The sequence below is a fragment of the Apaloderma vittatum genome, unplaced genomic scaffold (assembly GCF_000703405.1).
Source record: "Apaloderma vittatum isolate BGI_N311 unplaced genomic scaffold, ASM70340v1 scaffold11498, whole genome shotgun sequence".
NCBI classification, from domain to species: domain Eukaryota; kingdom Metazoa; phylum Chordata; class Aves; order Trogoniformes; family Trogonidae; genus Apaloderma; species Apaloderma vittatum.
Window position 1 is genome coordinate 17,241 of NW_009729084.1, and position 21,611 is coordinate 38,851.

At 41.6% G+C, this 21,611-nt stretch overlaps 1 protein-coding gene across 1 annotated transcript in view; it reads left to right on the top strand.

Moving 5' to 3' along the window:
* Positions 1-21,222, top strand: part of LOC104269506 (AMME syndrome candidate gene 1 protein-like) — a gene marked incomplete at both ends in the record, with an annotated part of 34,661 nt that extends 13,439 nt beyond the window's left edge. Inside the window, 2 exons of the mRNA XM_009874320.1 lie at positions 13,088-13,202; positions 21,132-21,222. Coding sequence (XP_009872622.1) covers positions 13,088-13,202; positions 21,132-21,222 — 206 coding nt within the window. The remainder of the gene's footprint in view (positions 1-13,087; positions 13,203-21,131) is intronic.
* Between the last annotated feature and the right edge of the window lie 389 nt (positions 21,223-21,611).

Sequence of the window (21,611 nt, forward strand, 5' to 3'; positions counted from 1 at the left end):
GTGTATATGAGTGTTTTTAACAGCTTTGGTTCTTACAAATTAAAGACCTGCTTCTGTTCTCTTGGGCCGGCCACTTCCAGATGCTGCTGTTAGAGCCCTGCAGAGGAGAGCGTGTTGGGTGGTGCCATGAAAAAAAGCACTCGTAATACATGAACAGAAAGAAGGGAAAGGGGGAACGGAATTTCAAAATCACTGAAAGGTCACTGCAACCTCAGTCCTCTCACAGGGTGTCACTGCTTCCCACCAGAAAAATTTTTACATGTTCTGTCAAGAAATTGATGTTTCCGTTCCCAGAAGCTTCTGCACAATTTGCAAGCTGGTGAGATGCCCCTTTCTGATCTGTGCTGAGGATGCAGTCTGCAGTTGGCTCACTTAGCCACAGAGAGCCTTTTTTTTTTTCCTTTGACCTAGACTGCTAATCCCTTATTGCAAAGAGCAGCAGCTGTGCTTTGTCTGTGGAGGTCTCCGCACTGCGGGCAGCCTCGGTCGTTACAGCAACCCCGCTTTGTGTGCTCTGCTTTTTCAGTTACTGAAAGGGTGACTTTCTGTTTGCTTGCTCGGAAAAAAACCCTCTTCAGGTTTGTGGAAATCTGTGTTGCGTGAATTATTTTATTTCTTTTCCCCTAGAAGGTAGGTTTCCAAGGGCTGTTGCATGCAATTTCACAAAACTGTGTGTTTGACTAAAGTGTTCCTGATTTTCAGGAGGTGCAACATTTCTGTGTTGCTTTTTGGAAAGGTGATGAAACCTATTTCCGTTTAAGTATTAAACGCTTTAGACAGATGTGTTGAATTGTAGCTCCAATGGATCCAATTATAAATAAACCAATTTTTTGTGCGTCCACATTGTATCCTCATTTATCGTTGAACAATCAGGTTCCATTTGCTCTTGGTACAATTCCTTCCCTTAGACATATTGTAGCAATGTAAGAGGGTAGTGGTAGTCTGAGTTAACACTAGAAGGGAGCACATCGACTGGTTTAGGCTTTCTTGCAGTGAACAGTAAAACTACTCCCTTCAAAAGGAGAAGAACTTGGCCTGTGGTTTCTCTGAGAAGATAGGCTGTAAAATCTTTAATTAGTAGGATGTGAAATCTTTCATTAGTAAGCACAATTTTCACATTTCGGTTAATCTCGTAGTCAAACATTTGTTTTTATACTTTCAGGTTTTGTATACTCTTTATTCTGTAGCTGAGCAGATTTTTCAAGTGTATGTAATGCTGCTGAGTTAAATGCATTCCTTGAATACTTAACTTGCAGTTTTTGAGGCTGCAGACAGATGTAGCCTAACCTGAACTTTCGCTGCCTCTTCATTTCAGAATTTCCTTTTCATTCCACTCCAGCTGGTTTTATTCGCTACTCAGAACCTGGTTTCGAGTGGAAAACAAGGGGAGCGACGAGCTGAGCTTGCAGAGGTTCAGTTGCTCGGGCGTCTTGACCTTAGGCAGAGCTCTGTGAATGCCCCAGCCAGTCGCTCGCTGAGCTGAGGAAGTTGCAGGTGCCACTAAACGTGCCACCACTCTGAGGAGATGGAGTTGTGACAGAGAACTGAAAGGGAAGAAGTAGTGACTTGCTCTCACGAGAGAGAGAGAGAGAAGCGGCAGAGTTGCTAAAAGGAGGTGGCTTACAGACAATTTGCGTGGAGAGGGGAGAAAATCAAGGGAAGGCAGCTTCCAGCTGTATGGAGTGAGCTCCTAAAACATCCTGTGGTTTGTAGAGGTACTGAACAATCCCAGCTTACTCTGTTAATGAGATTAACCTATGAAGTAGAAACCCACATTCGCATAAAATTAACAGATAAAACTGTAGAGAAGCCGTGTTTGTTTTCTTAAATAGGGACTTAGGTTTTGTCCTGATGCAGCAGTTCCCATGCCTGCTTCTAGGGTGGCTCCATGATCGAGGGCGTAAGTGTCTAGAAACCAGAATTCACAGGACATAAGGAGTGGCTCTTTCCTTCCCTGAGGTCTTGGTACATACGATGTGCCACAAGGGATTAATTTCATACCTGTCCTTTTTACAGCATTTATAAAACCACTGAGAATTAGTAAGATGCCGTGAGCTTGTACAGCAGCCTTTGCAGTGGCAGCTCTCAGGTCTGCATCTCTTTGCAGATGAAGTCGCAGTACGTGTGAGAGAGTGCACGTAGATAAAAACCATCTGGTTTAAACATAATCCAGCGTATTTTATTGTCTTAATCTTTTCCTATAAAACATTTAATGTAACACCTCATGTAAATGCAAATGATCTTTTTCCTTCTCGATTCAGTTCCCGCATATTCTACTCTGCCTTTTGCTTTACTTTAAGCTTGATAATATATTTCATTTCTCCATCATTGTGGTTTCAAAGTCCTGATCATAAATAAATAGTTTCTCTGTTGTGACAAACAGTGTCAAAACTGATGTTAATTGTAAAATTCCATCCCTGACATTTACCGTCTTGGCTGCTTTCAAAGTGAATCACACTGACAACTAATAAAAATTGGAACTACATCATATTTTTGTACAAAAATATAGTTTCTAGTATTTCTGGTGATAAAATACAAGTACTCTTTTGTTGCAGGCTTTCAACAGTATAATAAAAATAAGCTCTTTTTACAAGCTGCAGGAAGTTGAACGTGTAAATGATCAAGTTATGTTACTGTATTTATATGCCATTGCATTCTGAAACGTTTAGGAACGTATTTTTCCATATATATTTTAAAGTTCATAAAGAATTAAAAATATTTCATGTTAACTTCTTTTAAAAAAGAAGGGAGGAATAATGGAGGGGAATAATTAGAGGGATAGTAGCATTTTGTGAATGAGCAGTAAAGTGAAATGAGCAGTAAAGTGGCCTTAAAGATTTATTTTATTTTTTTTTCTTCAGTATCTGTTTTGGGGTAAAATGATGAGCTTATTAGGTCAATATTCAGGGACTTGCTGGAGACACAAAGAATTCTAGAGGCTTCTTTTTGTGCTCCTGGGGACTGGCGTGGTTAGCTCAAGCGGTATGGCTCTAGCTGTAATTGAGCAGTTCGTTTTTGTTGATTATCTAAACTTTGCCATCTGCTGGAGAGCCTTTTAGTGACATTATAATTTAGTCCAGTTGGAGCTCAATTAGTTTTCTGACTAGTCTGTCATGTGTTCACCAAACAAAAACCCACACGCTGAAACCTGGTCAGGTCTGGTTTTTAAATCGGCGCCCGGACTGACTGCGCCGAGCTCACTTGGTGAGCTTGGGGCTTTGCTTCCCGTGTATTTCCATGGCAAGTGACACCTTTGAGCTTCCTGAACGTTTGCAGGAGCGTGACACAAAAATTGTCGTGCCCTTTTGGAATTCTGTCGTCTTCATTTATCCCAGCGTGATGATAGCTGCAGGGAGGGGCGAGGGACGGAAAAGAGGCTGCCACCCATGGAGAAACCGCTGCAAACGGCTGCTTCACCTTGTGTTCCCCTTCTCGGCAGAAAATACTCCTGGAGGTCCATGCTGAGCAGTTCGGGGTACAGACAGCTGTTCTCCGGGGATATTCCGACCTGACTGTGTTCAGTTTGGGAAGTGCAGAGCGCGTGGAACGCAGCGGTTAGAGCCGTGCAGCAATCGCACGCGTCGTGGTGTAATTTGCTCTAAGGTGTAACTCTCGCTGACCAGGCTATAGAGTTAGCGTGCCACTGAACTGTTATCTTAAAGTTAGGTTAATTTAACTGTTTTTTTTCTTTTTTTTTCCCAGTGTAATAGAGCATGTTGTGGTGGAATGCAAAATGATCTCCCCATGCTCTGCAGGATTAAAACAGTATGAGAAAAATGCGGAGTCTTAACTTGCGTGCTCTTTCTCCACATTCAAGGAGAAAAGTCCTTTAGAATCGCCAGAGCAATACAGTGTACGGTTTCAGGAAACAGTGAGGAAGTCGAAGCCATTGAAACTTGACTCTTATTAACATAATCGGGACTCCACAGTTTTACTTTGTGGATTTTTTTAGTTCTAACTGCATTATATTTTCTGACGGGAGCTGCAACTTTTGTGATCCTACTTTTCCATTCGAAGGCTGTAACAGCACGTACATAATTCTCTTAAACTTTACAAACATTTCCATACAAGCCTTCTTTGTTTCCTTGATGCATTACAGACATGAATTTTGGGCATTATGTCCACAGAACGTAACATCATTGTGGCATGATGATGAACTGGGTTTATTTGGAAGAATCCAGACCGTGATAGAATCTTTCTTGGGGCAGTGGAAAATACATCTTTGTTCTTTTTTTTTTTTTTTTTTTTTTGCTGAAAAGCTCAACTTTAAATTTATGGAAGTCTCCTTCCATGGTTCTGAGCTGTGTTTTCTTACAAGAAATTTTGTCATGGTAATGCTCATTTCTGTCCGGTGTTTGCACCAGACTGACAGACCCGGCTGAAGAAGCAGCAGTAGTTACAGCTCCAGGGGCTGCGTCGTTACGCAGGTGCATGTTCGTGCCGCGTCTTAACAGATCCTCACGTTGGCTGCAGATTCTCTCCGACGCATCCTCACCCACGTCGGTCATTCTGCTCGTGCTGTGGAGTTCATCTGGGCACGTACCTGCAGTCAGCGTAGCCAGAGTAAGAAATTTGAAGTTAAAACAGCCATTTGTCTGGAAGTTTTAAGTACTCCTAGAAACATTCTGTAAATGCCTCTTTTGTTGATTTAAAGAGCTGGCGAACTTGTTTGGGGTCACCCAACAAGGTCCCAGATCCTTACCAGCAGTAGCCGTGTGGTCTGGGTTGGAGTTGGGCGGATGGGTGGCACGGGTTATCGTTGAAGCCATTAAATCGGGTCCCACTTGTCAATATCGAACTTGGGATATGTTAAAGAATTTCTGTAACCCTTTGCCTGTGTGTCGTGACGCTGTGGTGAGTCTGCCGAACAGAACTGCTTCTGCACAAATGCAGAAGCAGCGGGTTCGCACAGCGCGAGGAACAGGTGGTAAAAAAATAAATCGTTTCGTGTGTGACTGAAATAAGCAATGATGGGGAAACGCTTGAACGTGGTATATCCTAGTTGTCTTGGTTCAGGTTTCAGTACTCCAAACAAAATACCTGAATTAACTTTTTTTGGTTTTTTTGGTCCCTCAGAAACCTTGCCTTTTTTTTTTTTTTAATTAACTTAGCATGTCTAGACTTCAGCAAATTCCTAAAAACGAAGGGTTTAGGTCTTTTGACATCTGAATAGGCTAAAAAGCTTTGCAATGTCATTGTTCGTGTCCCTGTCACTGTTACCCGATGGGGAGAGGTGCTGGGGAAACCAGTGGAGTGAGTGAATAAGGGTTTCTCTCTCCTTGGTAGATGGTTTTTTGTTTTGCCCAGAGGTTCTTTTCCCCCTTGTCATTCAGCAGTTTGAGACCGGTAATAAAAACTTGTTCAGTTGGTTTGTCCTTCAAGATACTTTGAACAAACCAGAGTGTTCTCTTAGGGAAATGTTTGAAATACAACATTGTAAACTTTTTGTTACCGCTTTCCATGTCTGCATCTACTTCTAATAGATCTTAGCATTTTTCTTTATCAGCCTGTTATATTCTTGTCTTCTACAGCATGTTACACCATCTCTAAGAAGTCTGGCAGAATCCAACCCCGCGTAGTTGTTTTATAAAAAAAGAAAAGTTGAATGACTCCTGGTGAGTTCAGCCCAACCAGGTGTATTGCGGTGTGCTGCGTCCTGTAGCTGCAGCCGTGCTGACAGTAACTTGTTAACAACTTCCACGCTCCCACAATTCCCACACTTACTCCAGAGTTAAGGCGTTTTGAAGGGCATAGAGATAACTTATTTTAGGTGCCTTTGGCTGCCTGAAATAGAGACTTAATTGTCTTACGTAGTCAATGAATGGAGGTTGCCTTTTCTGATGAGCCTTTCTAAGCAATTTCTGTAGGTGCTCCGAGTTGTCTTTCAGAGGAATTCTAAAGTAAAATATTGGAATATTCCTTTTTCCTGTTAAGCTGAATCCAGACAGAGACTGGGATAGAGAAACTTTGTGGCATACTTCAGGAAAAAATATTTAATGACGAGCCAACATGCCAGACCGATCATTTATTTCTCCCACCTGCAACACTGCTGCCATTACCTGCTGCTCTGTGCTGATAAACCAGGCTGAGAACTTCAGAGGAGCATTTCTGTGCCAAATGTCAATAAGTGGGTATTTCTTTTTTTACCCTGTGACTGCCACTTAGCAACATCATGTGCAGGAAGTATAAATGTTGTTCTTTCCCTTTCTGTCTCCCAAATGTAAGGGAGGGTTCAGGAAAAACACGTCATTCACAGTTGTTTTGTTTCCTGGAAATTTTTCCAGTCTGACCGAAGAAAAAGAGAAAAAAAAGAGAATATAAATAAATTCTTTTTTCCTTGCATGCAAGTGATTTGATGATGCTTGGAAATCACTCCTTGAAATCCTCATTTAAGTTGGCAAAACTCTGCTGGCCATAAAAACAAGTTGTTAAAAGGCTGTCATGTGGGTTGCGTTAGGCTCTCTGATGTCTTACGCTGAAAGGAGAATTTTATTCATAATATTTCACTTGCTGAAGAAGAGCACGCTCTGCCCTGATTTGCTGGCTTAAAAACTAGTTGCGGATCGTGCCTTGGAAGCTGCTCGGTTTTTGTGGTCTCTGCCAAACCGCGTTACGATAGCTGATTTTCATTAGGAAAATACTGGTGATCTCCTTAAGTGTTCCTTAAAAAAAATACTGAATGAAAAAGCAAAAATCTTAAGTAACTTCACTGATCAGTAAAACATCATTGGAAAAAACAGTAAATACTTTTTTCTTTTTTTTTTTTTTTTGGTGAAAGCCTGGCACCAAATGTCTTCCCTTGCTGTCATCTCTTTGCTGTTACCCGAAATTCAGCGAGTTTGCCACTCATTAATTTCAGGATATTTTGAATTAACTACAGAACAATATCTAGGCCCTTCGGGCTCCGTTTATTGACATAGAGTCATTTCTTTATTAAATCCGTTTTTGAAGGTAATTCTGCGAAGCACATTCCGCTCCGTGAAAGAATCTCAGGGTTATACTTTCAGAGCTAAATGAAAAATGGTTTTCAGAGCAGATGGATCCAAGTCCTTTGCCCAACATCTAAAAGCAGTGCCAGTGGGCTGTCGATCAGAAGAGAGAGATGGTAAAATGAGATCTTTACCCTGTTTTTCGTAACTCTGCTGATGGTATTTCAAGAATTGTCTTGGTGCTTTGGTTTAGCTGTGTCGAATATTAGAATCCAGTTAATGGAAAATAGACTACAGCGGAGTGAACTGAAAATGGAATGGGAAATTTATTTTTTTTAAATTGGATTGATTCGATTTAAAATCACCAGTTCTATTTTGACTAAGCCTCCGGGAGCTATGTTTCTACATGCTGGCTGAGCAGATTGTGAAAAAGGGGGCTGTCGCAAAAAGTAGATTTTTAGGAGTCGGGGATCTTGGAGTCTATTCTGGATTCTGTCACTGACTCACTGTGCAAGCCTCCGAAACCGCGTGAGTCACTTAATACCTCTGCCTCATTTACACGTCCTATAAAAGTGAGTATTACTTATATTGTGCCCAGAGTTTGACAGTTTCCTTTGCATCTCCTTCCCCTGTGTCATGTTTAAACCCCACAAGTAATTTCCAGTAACAAACAAAACTGTGCCCAGTTTTGCCCAAACTCTCCATCAGTTTGGGTCCGTCCCTCGAAAAAGAAGTTTAGTGAGAAATTTCATTGTTAATAATTGTCATTAAATAACAAACAATAAGGTGTTAGGAATTAAATTCATTTAATACCTTCATTCATCTACATGCAAATCCTTCTTTACTATTTTTGTTGCTTATATGCCATCCAACTTTTTTTTAAAGGGTCCTTTAAATTCAATCACAAAGATTTTCAGGTACACCAAAACTGAGTAACATTGCTCCGTTACTGTTTCTTGCTTCCCCGGTTTGTGCTGGTTTTGCCCATCTGCTGCATCCCATGTGAGAGCTGTAGGTTCTTAAAGACTTCAGCTGACTTCCTGAAGCATTTTAATAGCCTACGGAAATTAGAGATGCACAGTGCAATGAGTATTGTGTTTTGGTTCACCTGCTCATCCTGTTAGTTCAGGTGACCGTGTTGTTGGTCACGGTGACTCAAAATACTCTGAACAATTTCCTTTTCTTTAAATATTTTCAGTCTTTAAAGCGTTTGCAGGCTTTCCTATATCCGAAAGAGAAGGAGGAGCAGTACATGGAAAACGATGGAAAAACATTTCTGGAGAGAGAAGTAAACTTCATTTGAGGAAAAGCTGAGATTTGTACAGCCTGGTGCAGCTGAAGAAAAACTTAGAGCTGAGTAACATTTTGTTTGGTTTTTTTCCCTGACTGGCAGGCAATTACTTGATCTTAGTAGGACACCCAAGACGGCATAAATATTCAAATAGAAAGGCTGTGCGTGTGCGTGCATGCATTTTGTGTCTAAAAATAGTTTTCTTTGAACTGGATTCAATTTTGACTTTGCTTGCTTCACTTTTACCACGGAGCACAGCTCCATGTAAAAAAACTACTGTCCTTTTATTGGCCAAGCAGAATTGCCCTTGCTTGGCGCTGCTGCTCTTTAACTCTTCGCTACCACGTACTTCCACTTAGTCAGCGGCAACATACGTGAATCAGTTCTGGGCATTAAGGAATAAAGAACAGATGGTTTAGAAAAATACTTTTCAAATGAGTAATTTTTTCTTTAAAAGTAGTTATGAACTCCGCTTAATTTTTCCAACTTACTTTACCAGTTATTTCCACTTGTAGAGTTAATGTTTAAACCCGGTGTCTGATGTGCCAGATTTTGTTCCATGAGAATCCTTTTTGTCTAACAGAAGAATACGACACTGAATGTGATTTTACAATCACATTCCAGTACTTCATAAATAATGCTTCCATCAAATAAATAGAGTGAAGTCTCCTCTACGATTCAAGAATGCTGACACGAAGCAAGAACGCTGACAATTATGCCGTGACTTTTTCATTCCAAACAGCTCAGGCCAGTCACAAGCTTTTGAGAAAAAGAAGCGTTACGTTAGCTTGTCTGTACTTTACGCTTGCTTTGAATCGATCTCCAAGAGGCCCACAGGACGTGACAGGTGAAGCAGAAGGCTCAATTTCTATACATACAGCTTTGTAGAGCGTGTGAAGTGTATGACGAGAGCCAAAGTGCTGCCTCTAGGAGCTGAGGGGCTCCACTGGGTGCCGTCCCCTTGTTTTACGCACAGTCCCTCCCCACAAAGTTTAAGCTTAAAGGTAACGGCTGAATTGGGAAGGGAAGCATCTCTAATGATGTAGGTCTGACAACTCAATATTAAAAAATGCAAAAGTGACAACAGTCAATCTGTGAAGAGATGAGATGAAGCTGCTCTGCTCCTGGGTTTTCCAAAGGTATCTGGAACTTAGAGTTTCAACCATAGTAGTAATAAATGATTGAGAAGGTGACTGGCACTGACTGTAATATGTGGCACTTAAAAGGTAAATGTGGTGCGGTTTTAAAGTAGTATATGGCACACCTAGATCAGACTCCGCAGGGCAGGGTTATTGAGTTTTAAGCTAGTTCTTCTAAAACTGGCACCTGATAGAATTGCTGGACTGTCTTGAGTTTCATAAACTGTTGCTTTAGCAGACAGAGTTTTTCACGTGTAGCTCCCCGGTACAAATAAACGCTTCCTTGTCAGCATCTCGCTTCAGTATGTTTTGTTCCAATTGCCAATGGCTTGTCGACACAAATTTTTCCAGGTAAATTTTGGGTTTTACTTCCATACCAGCGGAGACAAAACTGTTTTGAGAGATGAAAACAGCTGGTAACGTGGGGCCTGGAGACGGGTAGAGCAGTAGCAGCGTAGCGGCAACGTTCTGTACTGACCGCTCGCAGGGGCGTTGGAGACTCTTGCTCAAATCTCTGATCTCGTTCTGCCACATCTCTCTCACCTTCAGCACCACGAGTGCTCCTACAGGGTACGTGCAGTCACAGGGGTGTTGAGAAGCAATTTTTGGGCAGGCTCGGCGCATATCACAACCCCTAGCGGCTCTGAAGGAACTAGGTAGAGTTGAAATGGCATTTGGCAAACAATATTTGAGATCGGTGAGGTAGTGACGGGAGAACAAAGTCTTTCTGCCAGTGTTTTATTACGGAATAATGAACTGAAGCAGCCGAGTTTCCTGCGTCAGCGCGCAGCGGTTACTGCATTGCTCTGCTTCCACCAAACCCAAATTACTTTGTTTGCTGCAGATCCCCGAGGCTTTCGTGCCTTCGCGTGCCCTTCTGCTTCCACTGTGGTCACGTGAAGGTTTCGCTTTCCATGAATATTCAAATTTGTCACGATTCAAGTTACTCTCCCAGCAGCTGAGCCAGGCCAGCTGAGCCGTGGCTCACGTGTGTGTTCTGTGGTGCTTGTTTCCGTACAGCTTAAAGTGGGTTAAATTAAGGGTGGTTTCTCAGCTAGTAACGCCAGCACAGCAGGTGAGTGGGCATTTGCCTGAGACTTTTACCACTAACACTATTATTGGGCTGCTGTGGGATTATACCTGATTTGGGCAACTTTTGCCTCAAAAAGTTGGAGCTCACCAGTGCGTTTTGGCAGCTTCAGGAAGGGAAATAGCAAGTTGAGCGAAAGAAAAAAAGAAGTGTTCTTGAAAAGTTTTCAATTTTTTGAATACAGGAAACCTTTTGCGTGGTAAGAGTATCGCATAAATTATGAAAAACAGGTTTAAACAAATATTAGTAATATCCATGCACACAGTTATTTCCCAAGATAACTGAGTTTGTTGTTTGTTAATGGAATAGTGCTTGTCTCCGCGTGCTTTTCAGCAGTGTGTTTAAGTCGATGGGTTAGATGATAGCGGTGCGGCATACCTCAGGGAAATGAGAAATTTGCATGTAAGCAAACTTGTAGTAGTGATGGATTTAAAGAGGATTGGAGTTTCTGAACATATTTTTCTTTTTAGTAAAAAGCAGTGTAAGATATTAAAAGTGTGTATACATGCACTAATTAAATAAACCTGTGAAGAACTTTTAAGTGCAGAGATACCATCTCTGGCTCAAAATACCTCCACTATAAATAGCTGGATTTCTGGAGAGCATTCCAGGAGAGTACCCTTGGATATTTACTGTGTTCTGACATCCGTTCCTTTTGCTGACTCCTGTTGGTTAGCACTTGACAGTAGGCTAGACGGACTTCTGGCGTGAGCTGTCCCTGTGTTCAGAGAATCCTCCCTTTGCATACATCTTGATTTTTTACTCCTCCGTAAGGGGTAGGAAGGCTGAAGTAGCTGTTGGCGTTTTCGTACGTTGCTCTCAGTCTGTGACACTGCGAGTTGATGGCTGATGTTGCTCCAGAACAGGGGGCAGTGGACGATGGGGAGGACTCTGCCTGGTTGCCAGCAGTGCAAATCCCATCAACGAAATCTTGGAAAATACAATCTTTTGATATGTCTTCAGTGGAAGTCAGTAGTTTGATATCACAAGTGTTAACACTTTAAATTTTCTTAGCGTTCCCAGTTCTTCACAGGCCTGGTGTAGGCCTGTTGATTCTACATTGTGAGATTTATCTTGGCTTTTACTTTTATGGTCCCAACACCTCTTCCATCTCTGGCAACTTTACCTGGGGTTGCCTAGAATTACTCGTAAATAACAGGTAGCATAGGCCTGCAAATTGTTAGTTAAGTGTATAATGAATTTGTCTTCATAATGAAAATCTAAATTTCTGGCCTTTTCTGTAATGGAAAAATACCAAAGCTTGGAGAAGGACTTCTAGTCTAAATTTCAGTCCTGTGTTCTTTTTTGGAATTGTAGCATATCTGGGAAAAAAAAGCCTGCATTCCCCCACCCCCGAAAAATAAAGGTTCTATTTTAACTTGTCAGCGCATGGTATTAATTCATGATGGGAAGCTATTTCTGGACACATACATGATGATTTCCTTTAGCTCAACCTCGCATTTTTTTGCTTCTGCGCCCTTATTTGGTCTGCTTTATTAAAGTTAGCCTAGTCTTTATGTTAAACAGAGGTATCCAAGGCAGAAGCAGTGTTCTGAGCCAGGCAAAGCGAATAAGAACGATCTACTCGTGAGGTGAAACAAGGAGGCACGTGGAGAACATGGAAGTACTTGAGTGAGACTCAGTCTTGAATTCTCTGTACTCGTCAAAAAGCTCAGATGGCACATGACTGATTTTGCTGGAGATGAGCACGTTTGTATCGATACACGCCAGATTTCACATCTTAAGAGAACTAAAACAAAATTAGGAGGTAGCACACTCGCTTTAACCTTCCCTTTTCCAATTTAACTGGTTTTTAACCAACCTTATGCCAAGTAGGTTCTTATAGACGGTTCTTACTCGTGGTACTGCTTGCTGTGCGTTAACTGCTTTGTTTTTCAAAGCGTGCTGGAATGTGCACAGATAGCTCCTTCTCTCTGTGAATTCACCCCATTAGGTCCCTGTTTGTCTGTAGAACAGCGCGTTAGCCCGAGGATTAGCTTAGCTGTTTGCACGCTTCCCGGTTACTAATCGTTACCTCTGCTTTGCAGAACATCTTCAAGTCCTGTTGAGGTTCACAGGTCCGTAGAGCCCTTGGATGTTTTTACATTTTTATTCACTTTTGCCAGTAAGCATGAATATTTTTCTCTTTCGGAGCATATTCGGCTTGTTTGGATTTATTTTTTTCTTCCACTGAAGAATTAAGTCCTACAGTTTGATTACTGTATTATGTGTTTGAATATTGCAGGCTATAGAATTTCCCTCTCTAGTTTATGTTGTGTAGTTTAATCCCTTTTGAAAGGGATTTACTAAACTGCAAGAAGAAGAGCTACTGCTTTGGTAACTTCTTCCAAATTTTTTCTTCTGCTTCTTTAATAAGATTGTCACAGTAGCAAAACCAGCTCAGGAAGGATTCACCCTCAGAAAACCACCTGACCAGCCAAGAACTGAAACAAATGTCCAAGGAAAAGTTGGGAATGTTGGTCAGTGTGTTACGCTGGCAGCAGGATTATCAAACTGGTCATCATTTCGTCAGGATTTTTTTTTTCCTTTTATACTTTTCAGTTGATTCATTAGATCCTTGAACTTAAAAAATAACGACAAAAAAATATCCTTTGAAATTCTGTTTTGTCTTCAACAGTGCCCTTAAAGATAGTCGTTTCCCCCCAATGACGAGGGATGAGCTGCCACGGCTTTTCTGCTCAGTGTCTCTCCTCACTAACTTTGAAGATGTGTGTGACTACATGGACTGGGAGGTAAGGATGTTGGATATCTTCTAAGAAAATTACTTTGGTACCATGAACATCTGTAGCAGAAGTCACACCACTTAAATTACCTGCATGTATTGCCTGTAGTTGTCACCGTTGCGTCCTCTGTTGTTTTGTGCATAGTTTCAAAAGATCCTTTTTGATAGAACCATCGTCACCTTAAAAGTCTGAGCCATGGAAATGAAATAAAGTTGTATTCTTGCCTGCTTGGGCACCTGAAGTGCGAGTGGTCTGCACAGCTTCTTTATGTCCAAGACTGCGTCCGGGCACGTGGGGTCTGAGTGACGGTGCCCCGAGACGTCTTCTGCAGCATCGCAAACTACCGAAACAGGCTCGGTCAGGTTATTGATTCTGGAAAGAGGATGTTCAAGGATGAACGTTAATATAGTCTGGTGTGTGCTTCTGGAAACAAGCCCTGCAAAAAACCACAGAAAATCCCAGAACGAGCTGCCTTGTAGGGCTGAACCTCTTATCTTCCCCCAAACTTCCTCTGCTTTCAGAGTGAGTGGCCTGCCCAGACCCCCCAAAGCCCTTATTACACAGTGAGGCCAAGGAAGTCATTGCTCTTGTTTTTTCTGTGCTACTTGTGCGTGAAGCCGAATTTGTTTTAATGGCTGCATTCTAGGAAAGCTGCGTGCGTTCTCTTGGAACAGCAGCATAAAAGATTAAGAGGCAAATTCTGCTTTTAGAGTTATTTCTGGGAAGCTATACTGAAAGAAGCATTGTTCTGTATTCTGCTTTTTCCCAAATTATTTATTAGACACTTGCAAAAAACGAAGTTACTGGTCTTAAGATGAACTTCTCATCTCAGTGTGACTGTTCTGTTGCTCTTTTGAGTCTATATTTGAGTGAACCTTAAAAATAGTTTTGAAATCGTCCCATAGGATAGTGGACATGCTGTAATGCCAGACACCACACAAGTTACAGCATTTTCCTTCAGTAATGACTTAGCTCTAGTCAGTATTGAGGATTTCTTAAAAGAGGTGGCTTCGTATTGTATTCACACATAACAAATGTGTATCACATAGAAGTTTTGTCTGTCGTTAAAATGGCAAGAGGCCCTCCGGTGTCAGGACGGTGGTACCCAGCAGTGACCTCAGTGTTAGGAATTTCACAGTAGCTGAAAATCTAATAAAAGTGTGTTTCCTGTTCAACTCAGAATGACAAGGACTTCTTCCTTTCTGACAGGTAGTTCTGAATGAGGTGAATGTAAGTTTCCTTTGGGGTTTTATCAGTATTTTCACCACCAGTAGAATTATTCATTTTTTTCAAGTACTGTCAGACCAAAGGATAAATTTTAGCTGATACTGCGCGTGTGTTCTCAACAAGGAGCTTTTTTTCACAGAAGTAGCTTCTCTTGTCACTGAGCCATTACAGCGCTTTAAACAGTGTTTTCAGGTAATATAAACCATAGTGACATTTAATGCTAAACTAAGCCAGAAGTCAAAATTTAAACCAGTAGAATTTTTCTGCTTTACGGGGTTGACTTCTGGGAGTAACCATTGCGACATTTTCTATTTAATTTCATTAAATATCAGCTGATGAATACCCTGAGAAAATGACTCTTGAAAAGTGCATCATTAAATACCGTTTAGCTCCTTCCATGTGGTGGTCTGTAAATATTATTAGATGCTGCTTTATTCTCTAAACTCCTAAAATGACCTAAATGTTCATCCTTAAAGAGAAGCTGAAACCAAAGCCTGAGTTCAAAACTCCGCTCTCCCTTGGGAAGACTGGTTTCTGCCTTTGTTCCTTGGGAGGTTTCTGATTCATAACTTGAAAACTTGTATGAAACAACAGAAGTTTTTACTTTCCGTGTCCTTTCTACACCTTGTTGCAGAATCCTTGAGATTTCAGTGACAGCGTAAACATACTCGGTTGTGACTGAATTTATGGATTCTCACAATTCTTACTGGAACACCCTGACTTAGGAGGGAAGAACGAAGGGGTTAAAAAATGTAATATTGTGTTATCTATTTGCTTAATTGCTCTCTCTCCAGTTTCATTTAAGGTGTTGGGGTTTTTTTTTAATGTTAGGTTTATAAAACCTGTAGCAAATTCCTAGGAATTCTAAGAAACAGTCACAAAGTAGGTTCCATGATGTGGTTTTGTGGTTTTTTTCTTCTTCTCAGGTGATTTTATCCTATGTAGTTGTGGATGTTCCACCAAGTTTCCATGCAAAAGGGTGGATAAATAAAGCAAAGATAAAATTGTAGTTGTTGGTCCTTAAAAGAATGATTCATCAACTGTTTGTGCCCCTGTCAGTGAGATACCTTGTGTCATCCGTGTTTCTTTTAAGGGAGCTGCAGTTATGTGATATTAACGGTAAAAAGACGTTTCAGGATGTGTAGAGTGTGACATAAAGAGAGATTCTGCATCTTTCATCTCGTATAATGGTCATTTCCAGATCATCCTGAAAAACATCCTGGTTAGGAGACCTCACTGCTCTAGGGGTGCTACTGATCATCTCGTGGGAGCCGGTTCCCAAACAAAATAAATTAGTATTTCAGTTGTAAAAAGCAACATGAGATCCTTTTGCAGCAGTAGATATGAGTGAATTGGCTGTTATTAGCTCCCATATGATTTTTCAAATTGCTATCATTTTCACCGTTAATAAAAGAAGTAAGTGGGAGAAAGTACAAACCTTTAAAGGACCACTTCGATGCCACGGCTCATGAGGATACTTCCCAAAATACGATGTAGTGTTCTTACTCAGATGCGACTTTGTGTGAATTCGGTGCGCTTGGACAGCTGAACAGATGCAGGGCTCGGCAATGAACGCCGCCCCTCTGGGAACCGTTTCTTCGTTTCCGTTAGGCAGAACCCCTGAAATGTTGCCGTGGGCCACTTGCTGCTGGGGCGCAGTTTCGCAGCCTTTCCGTCTCAAAAAAATGGGCACCACGAGAAGCTCTCAAGATACATTTCTTTTTTTGGATAGTACTGCTCTCTTATTAAAGATCAGATATCAAAGGACTAGTTGAGAGACCAGTCATAAAGACCAATTATTTTTAATACATTTTACATTTATAGCAGTCATTCCTTCCCCGCATAAACTCAGCTTTACCTGTACTTCCCTTCTCTTTGAGCTCATCCTTCTGATCTGTCTGTCTACCGAGTCTTCTCTTTCCTGCACAAATTTGAATTCCTGCCTCAAGATGCCTCCCAATTTTGCTGTTAATCCTTAATGCAGATACACTCGTGTCTCACGTCGCTCCGGCAATTTGTGAAGTTAGCAGCACCCCAGCGGAAGGGATGTAGAACAGTTTGAGTAGATGGCTGTGAAGAATCACGGCTTCGAGTCCCTTAGAAAGAACTTTGATTTGGGAAGCTTGTCAGTCTGCAATTTGGGCAAGTAAGGCTACGCTTCGGAAGGACCTGTGAGTGGCTTCAGATCCCAGAAATGGCACAGATTAAGGTGCAATCGCGTTGTAGGACTTGCAGTTCCAGCTTTGGCGCTACGGGCTCTGCCTCCTTGAGAAGGTACGGCTGCAATGACAAATGATTTAATCTGTCCCCTATGTGCTTGCTTTTTTTTTTTTTTTCTAGAAACACAGAAAAGTGCCTCTACTCAATCTCTATTTCATGTTACTGCAAATGAACAGCTTTTTAATTTAGTTTCTCAGTGAATTAATTAAAGATCTGGGGAGTTTTTTTGCTTGAAGGTAAAGCCTGTCTTGCTAATTCAGATGTTCTCCCCGTTTTTTTAATTAAAACATCATAAGACATTATGACTGTGTGTAATTACAGTAAGAATTGTTTTGGAAAACATGATTGTAATTCTGACAGGGTAATAAATAAGGAGAACTGTCCAGCTGCTCTTCCTTAGAATACCTTGGAAGAGATCTTTGCCCTGAAGTTGCTGTTCTGCAGTAAAGTAAAATCTGCGGAACTGTACATGCTTGCTGTGCTGATACAAAAGGCCTTTAGCCTTTGTGCACTGGTTTAAATATTAGCTTAAATAGTTGCGGACAACGATGTTGACTGAAAGGTGGCTTTTCCTTGTTGGCAAAGTTAGATGAAAGAGCTGTGGAAATTCTTCCTTTCCTGCAAGCTCAGCAGCAATGGGAATGGGGTTTTTTGCAGTTTATATTTGTTAGAACAGAGAAGAAAGAGTCTTGATCTCAGAATTTTATTCTCTTTGGACGTTTTTCAGTGATTCCATGTATGTAAATAGATGATTCGTTAAGAAAAGAATGGTTGTCGTGAGGCAGAGAGCGTATCTCCTGAGTTGTCTTTTGCCTTCATTGTTAAAGCAGAATGTTAATATTTAAGCCCCACTAAAGACAAAGAAGCCAGCGTATTTGCTACAAATGTGAGACTAAAAAGCTGTAGAATTCAGCTACTAAAAACTGGGAACAGCTTCTAATAAGTAGCAATAATCACTTAACCTGAAGTGTTCCACTTCCAGGCCAGTCTGGGTGCAGCTGTTGCCGCAGCCCTTGCGAGGTAAATCAAGGGGAAAGTTTCCGTGTTGGGTGGTGTCACAAGGAACCACGTACGAGTTAGAGGCCGTCTGTTCTGTTTGAAAAAGGTCGTAGCTTGCCGCTGGTCAAAGACTGAGCTGAGAAACCCTAAGTCAGCACAGGGATTAGCCGTGACCCAGAACAGCCTGGTGGGGTTCGTCGTGTGGCTGTGTGAATGCCCGTACCGGGGGAGCGCAGCAGTTGGCGGTTGTTGCTCGTGGCCGTGGAGCGGCCGTGCTGGCAGCGAGGAGCGGCCGTGGAGCGGAGGAGAACCGCGAATGGGAGGGAACTTGGTGAACAGGCAGGGACTTGTTTCCAACCCCAAGGAGGTGCTGCGCGGCTCCAGCTCTGGGGTATTCCGTCTGGATTCTTTGGAGCAGATTCTTTGTTACCTGCTTTAATGTATCTCTGAAAAAATGTTTACAATTAATTCATTTTAGGCTCATTACTGATAATGACTTGCAAATCTCTTGCAGATTTCAGTGCAGTAGATAAAACTGAAATGCATTATTATTTGATGATAATTTACTCCTCGGTGGACTAGACACTTATATTTGAGTGAGGCTTGATGGTTTAGATGCTTATCCAAATTCCACACTGAGAGCCTAAGGAGAATAATGTTATTTCTACCTCTCAGTATGGTTGGAGAGTCAGTACAGGGGGAGCAGATCTGTGAACTGTGTGTGGAACCTTCAGTTAGAACAGTCCAACACGAGAGTTGCTTCAGCGTGGGTTTCAGGGGTTTTTTTTTAGCCCAGCTGAGGTAAAGAGGTATTACAGGCAATAGTCTAGCAAGGGCCAGAAGCATTTGGCAAAACAATAAGTGTAGTCTGTGCGGGTTTTCCCCCATCCTGCGGTGTATGTAAAATGATTCTGTGTAAAAAAAGAATGTGTATAAATACGAATATGACTGTGTATAAATACACAGTGAGGTCTGAAGTTCTGTTGAGGTCACTTCAGAAGTATGCAATCCTTAGATGTAGTGAAAGATTTTTTATAATTCTTGCCACGGGACCCAGTTTTAAGTAGCCTCTGGCCACTTAGACAGTGGGCCCAAAAGGTGACATCCCTGGGTGCTGGATGCATAGGCTACAGTTATGTCTTGCTCTGTAACCCTATACAAGTATTTCTGTTGGAGGAGATCAGTTTGTTGCCGTTTGAATTCTCTCTGCTTATCTGTTTTCTTTCCCAATAACAATGGTCTAAATATATTCCTGTCCGTTTAGGGGGCCGCCACGGCAATTTTTGCAGCTTGGAAAGGTACCTGTGTGTAGGCATTTCCCTAATAAATTGGAATAGACAAGACAGAACCTTAAACTCCACCCACAGAAGATGACTGGGTTGTCTTTCTCTGAACTGCAGAGACAGGTGATGTTGTTACACGCTGCAGACAAGTTTCTGTAGCAGTATGTTTAGTTTGACAAGCATGCCAGAGGCTTTATAGGAGCCTGGTAACCTGTTCCAGTCCAGTTAGTACCTCCTGTCTTAGAGAGGAATAGTTTGGGAAATTTCACAGCTTACATCAACGCAGGAATGAAGATCTCTTCAGGAAGTCAAAATAAATTCCTAACTGTGCCCATGCCAGTCTTAGCATGGCTCATTCTTTTGCTTATGCGGAGCTTCCCTTTAATTAACTCAGCCCTGGTTTTGATTAACTGGATCTAAACAATGAAAAGCCATTTGTACTGGACTGAGAGTCCCGCTTAGCGGCGCAGCAGGAACCCACGCTTCGCAGAATGCCATGAAAGTTTTCCAACCGGAGGAACCACGGGTGCCGTTGTGTTGCCGTATTCGTTTTGCTCGATGTCTTTTTCTTCTACAGGCAGGAGCCTAAAAGTCCACTGAGATGGTTAAAGGGAAACATCCAGAGCGATGCTTGAACGTTGCATCGTACTTAAGCATCAGCAGTGCTTCCAGCTAGTTCCTCCTGAACATGACATGATCACTACTACGCCAAACGGTTGTGCAGAATTTAGAACGTACTATTCTGCAAGATCTCAAGGTGTGCGAAACCTGAAAATATTTGGTCTTCGTGCTTAGACAATCGACTGTCGACAGTTACGAAGTCACCAGCTGCAAAAACTTACTCTGAAATGAACTCTCTAAAGCTCAGTTCAGCTTCTAACCCTGTTTCGTTTAACTTTCAAGTCCTTTGGGTTCATAATTACATCATTCTAGTGATTACATCTCCATGTTATGAAAGCTGGCTTTAGGCATGTTTGGTAATGAAATACCATGTTAAAATTCGCAGTGAATTAGATTTGTTAGTCCCAAAGTAGTTATTTCTATTTAAACCATGTTAGATTCGTGGGGAAAAACTGTTGAGGCTATGGCCAGCCACAAGAGAGACTCTTCCTCCCGTTTCCCCACATTACATCATATACAAAGATTAAAAAATAAAGTCTTAATATAAGCCGATATGTTAATTGAACAAGTGGCAGAGCTTTGTAAATATTCCTCATTTGTTTTTTCACTGTCATGCAGTTCTGGTAAAATAGGTTGTCGCTGGAATAACTGTTTCAGCGTTTTTCACTTAGTTTTGTGTCCCAAAAGAAGTACCACACCAAATAACGTGATATCCTGTTAAACATGAACTGTGCATTTCCACATACGACGTTGGGAACTTGGGATTTAAATGGAAATAGCATCGTAGTTCTGTGGGCGTGAAAATAAAGACATCCATCTACTAATGCCTGATGTTTATGCACAGAACTCAAAAGCAACTGAACACTGACTGGAATGGAAGAGCTTTTATGGCGTGCCTGACCCAAGTGCAGGTACTCTCACCCGAATTACCGTACCTTGAAAAGAGGAGTGCTTAACAACGCCATTTTTATTTTTATATGTTTAGCAGTTCAGTTTTCTGTACACCTGACTCCTTGGAATTAATAATTTGGGTTTCCATACTGGCATTTTGTCAAAGTACTTAGTAGCGTGGAAGTAGGAGTTTGAAGCTGAATGCTTTGGGATGTTTCCTTTTCCTCGTCATACGTTAGCAGAAATTTGGAGGGCTCCAGGCTCCGAGTTCACAGCGTTGGCAAATCTTTCGTTGTTCTGAGCAAAATTCGTGGTCTGAATTGAAGCATCGTCAGATTTGCCAGATCTTTAGTTGCCTGCTGATTGTATCTGGTGGTTTTTTATCGGCAACAACATCGCTGATGGTGTCAGAGGGACACAGTAAACCCAGAGAAAGAACGATTTCTGCATCTCAGCCACTTTCCTTCCGACCAGAAGCAAAGCTCCAGGGTAGGGAGCTGAGGAGCGTGTCCGTGCTGCTACTTACAAGGCTCTAAGGTGAACACCTTTCCAAAAAATAACATTCGTGTCGGTACCACCTCTTGAAACGCTTTGCAAAACGGTCGTAACCACTGAGAGGTTCTCATTTTGGGGTTTATCATGTTAGAAGATCTTTTTTTTCTTCGAATGTACTAATAAAGCTGCCGATTTCTTGCAGGTGGGTGTACACGGTATTAGAATAGAATTCATCAATGAAAAAGGATCAAAACGCACCGCCACCTACTTACCGGAGGTTGCAAAGGAGCAAGGTCATTGTTGCACTTTATTTCATATGATCTGGTGAAGAATTTATACATATAAATCTAAAATGCAATATTTGACCTTGCACTGATGTCAGATGCTGGAGCAATATTTAATTGTAAGAAGACTCTTATATAAAATGCCAATTACGTGCCTGTATCAGTCCCCTGACGGGGATTTAGTAACTGTTGTTTAAACAAGTCCTAAATGCAGCGTAGCTGTAGGCAAATAAAATAAGCAGGGGTGTTACGGTGCTGTCAGTCAACTTTACAGTTCTTAAAACCTGCTGATTTTTGTACACGTGTTATGCTGTGTTATTAGCAACATGCAAAAACTCTAACGGAGAGGATGCCTGCTCAATTATCTTAGCTCATTTAGTCCTCAATTTGCAATTATA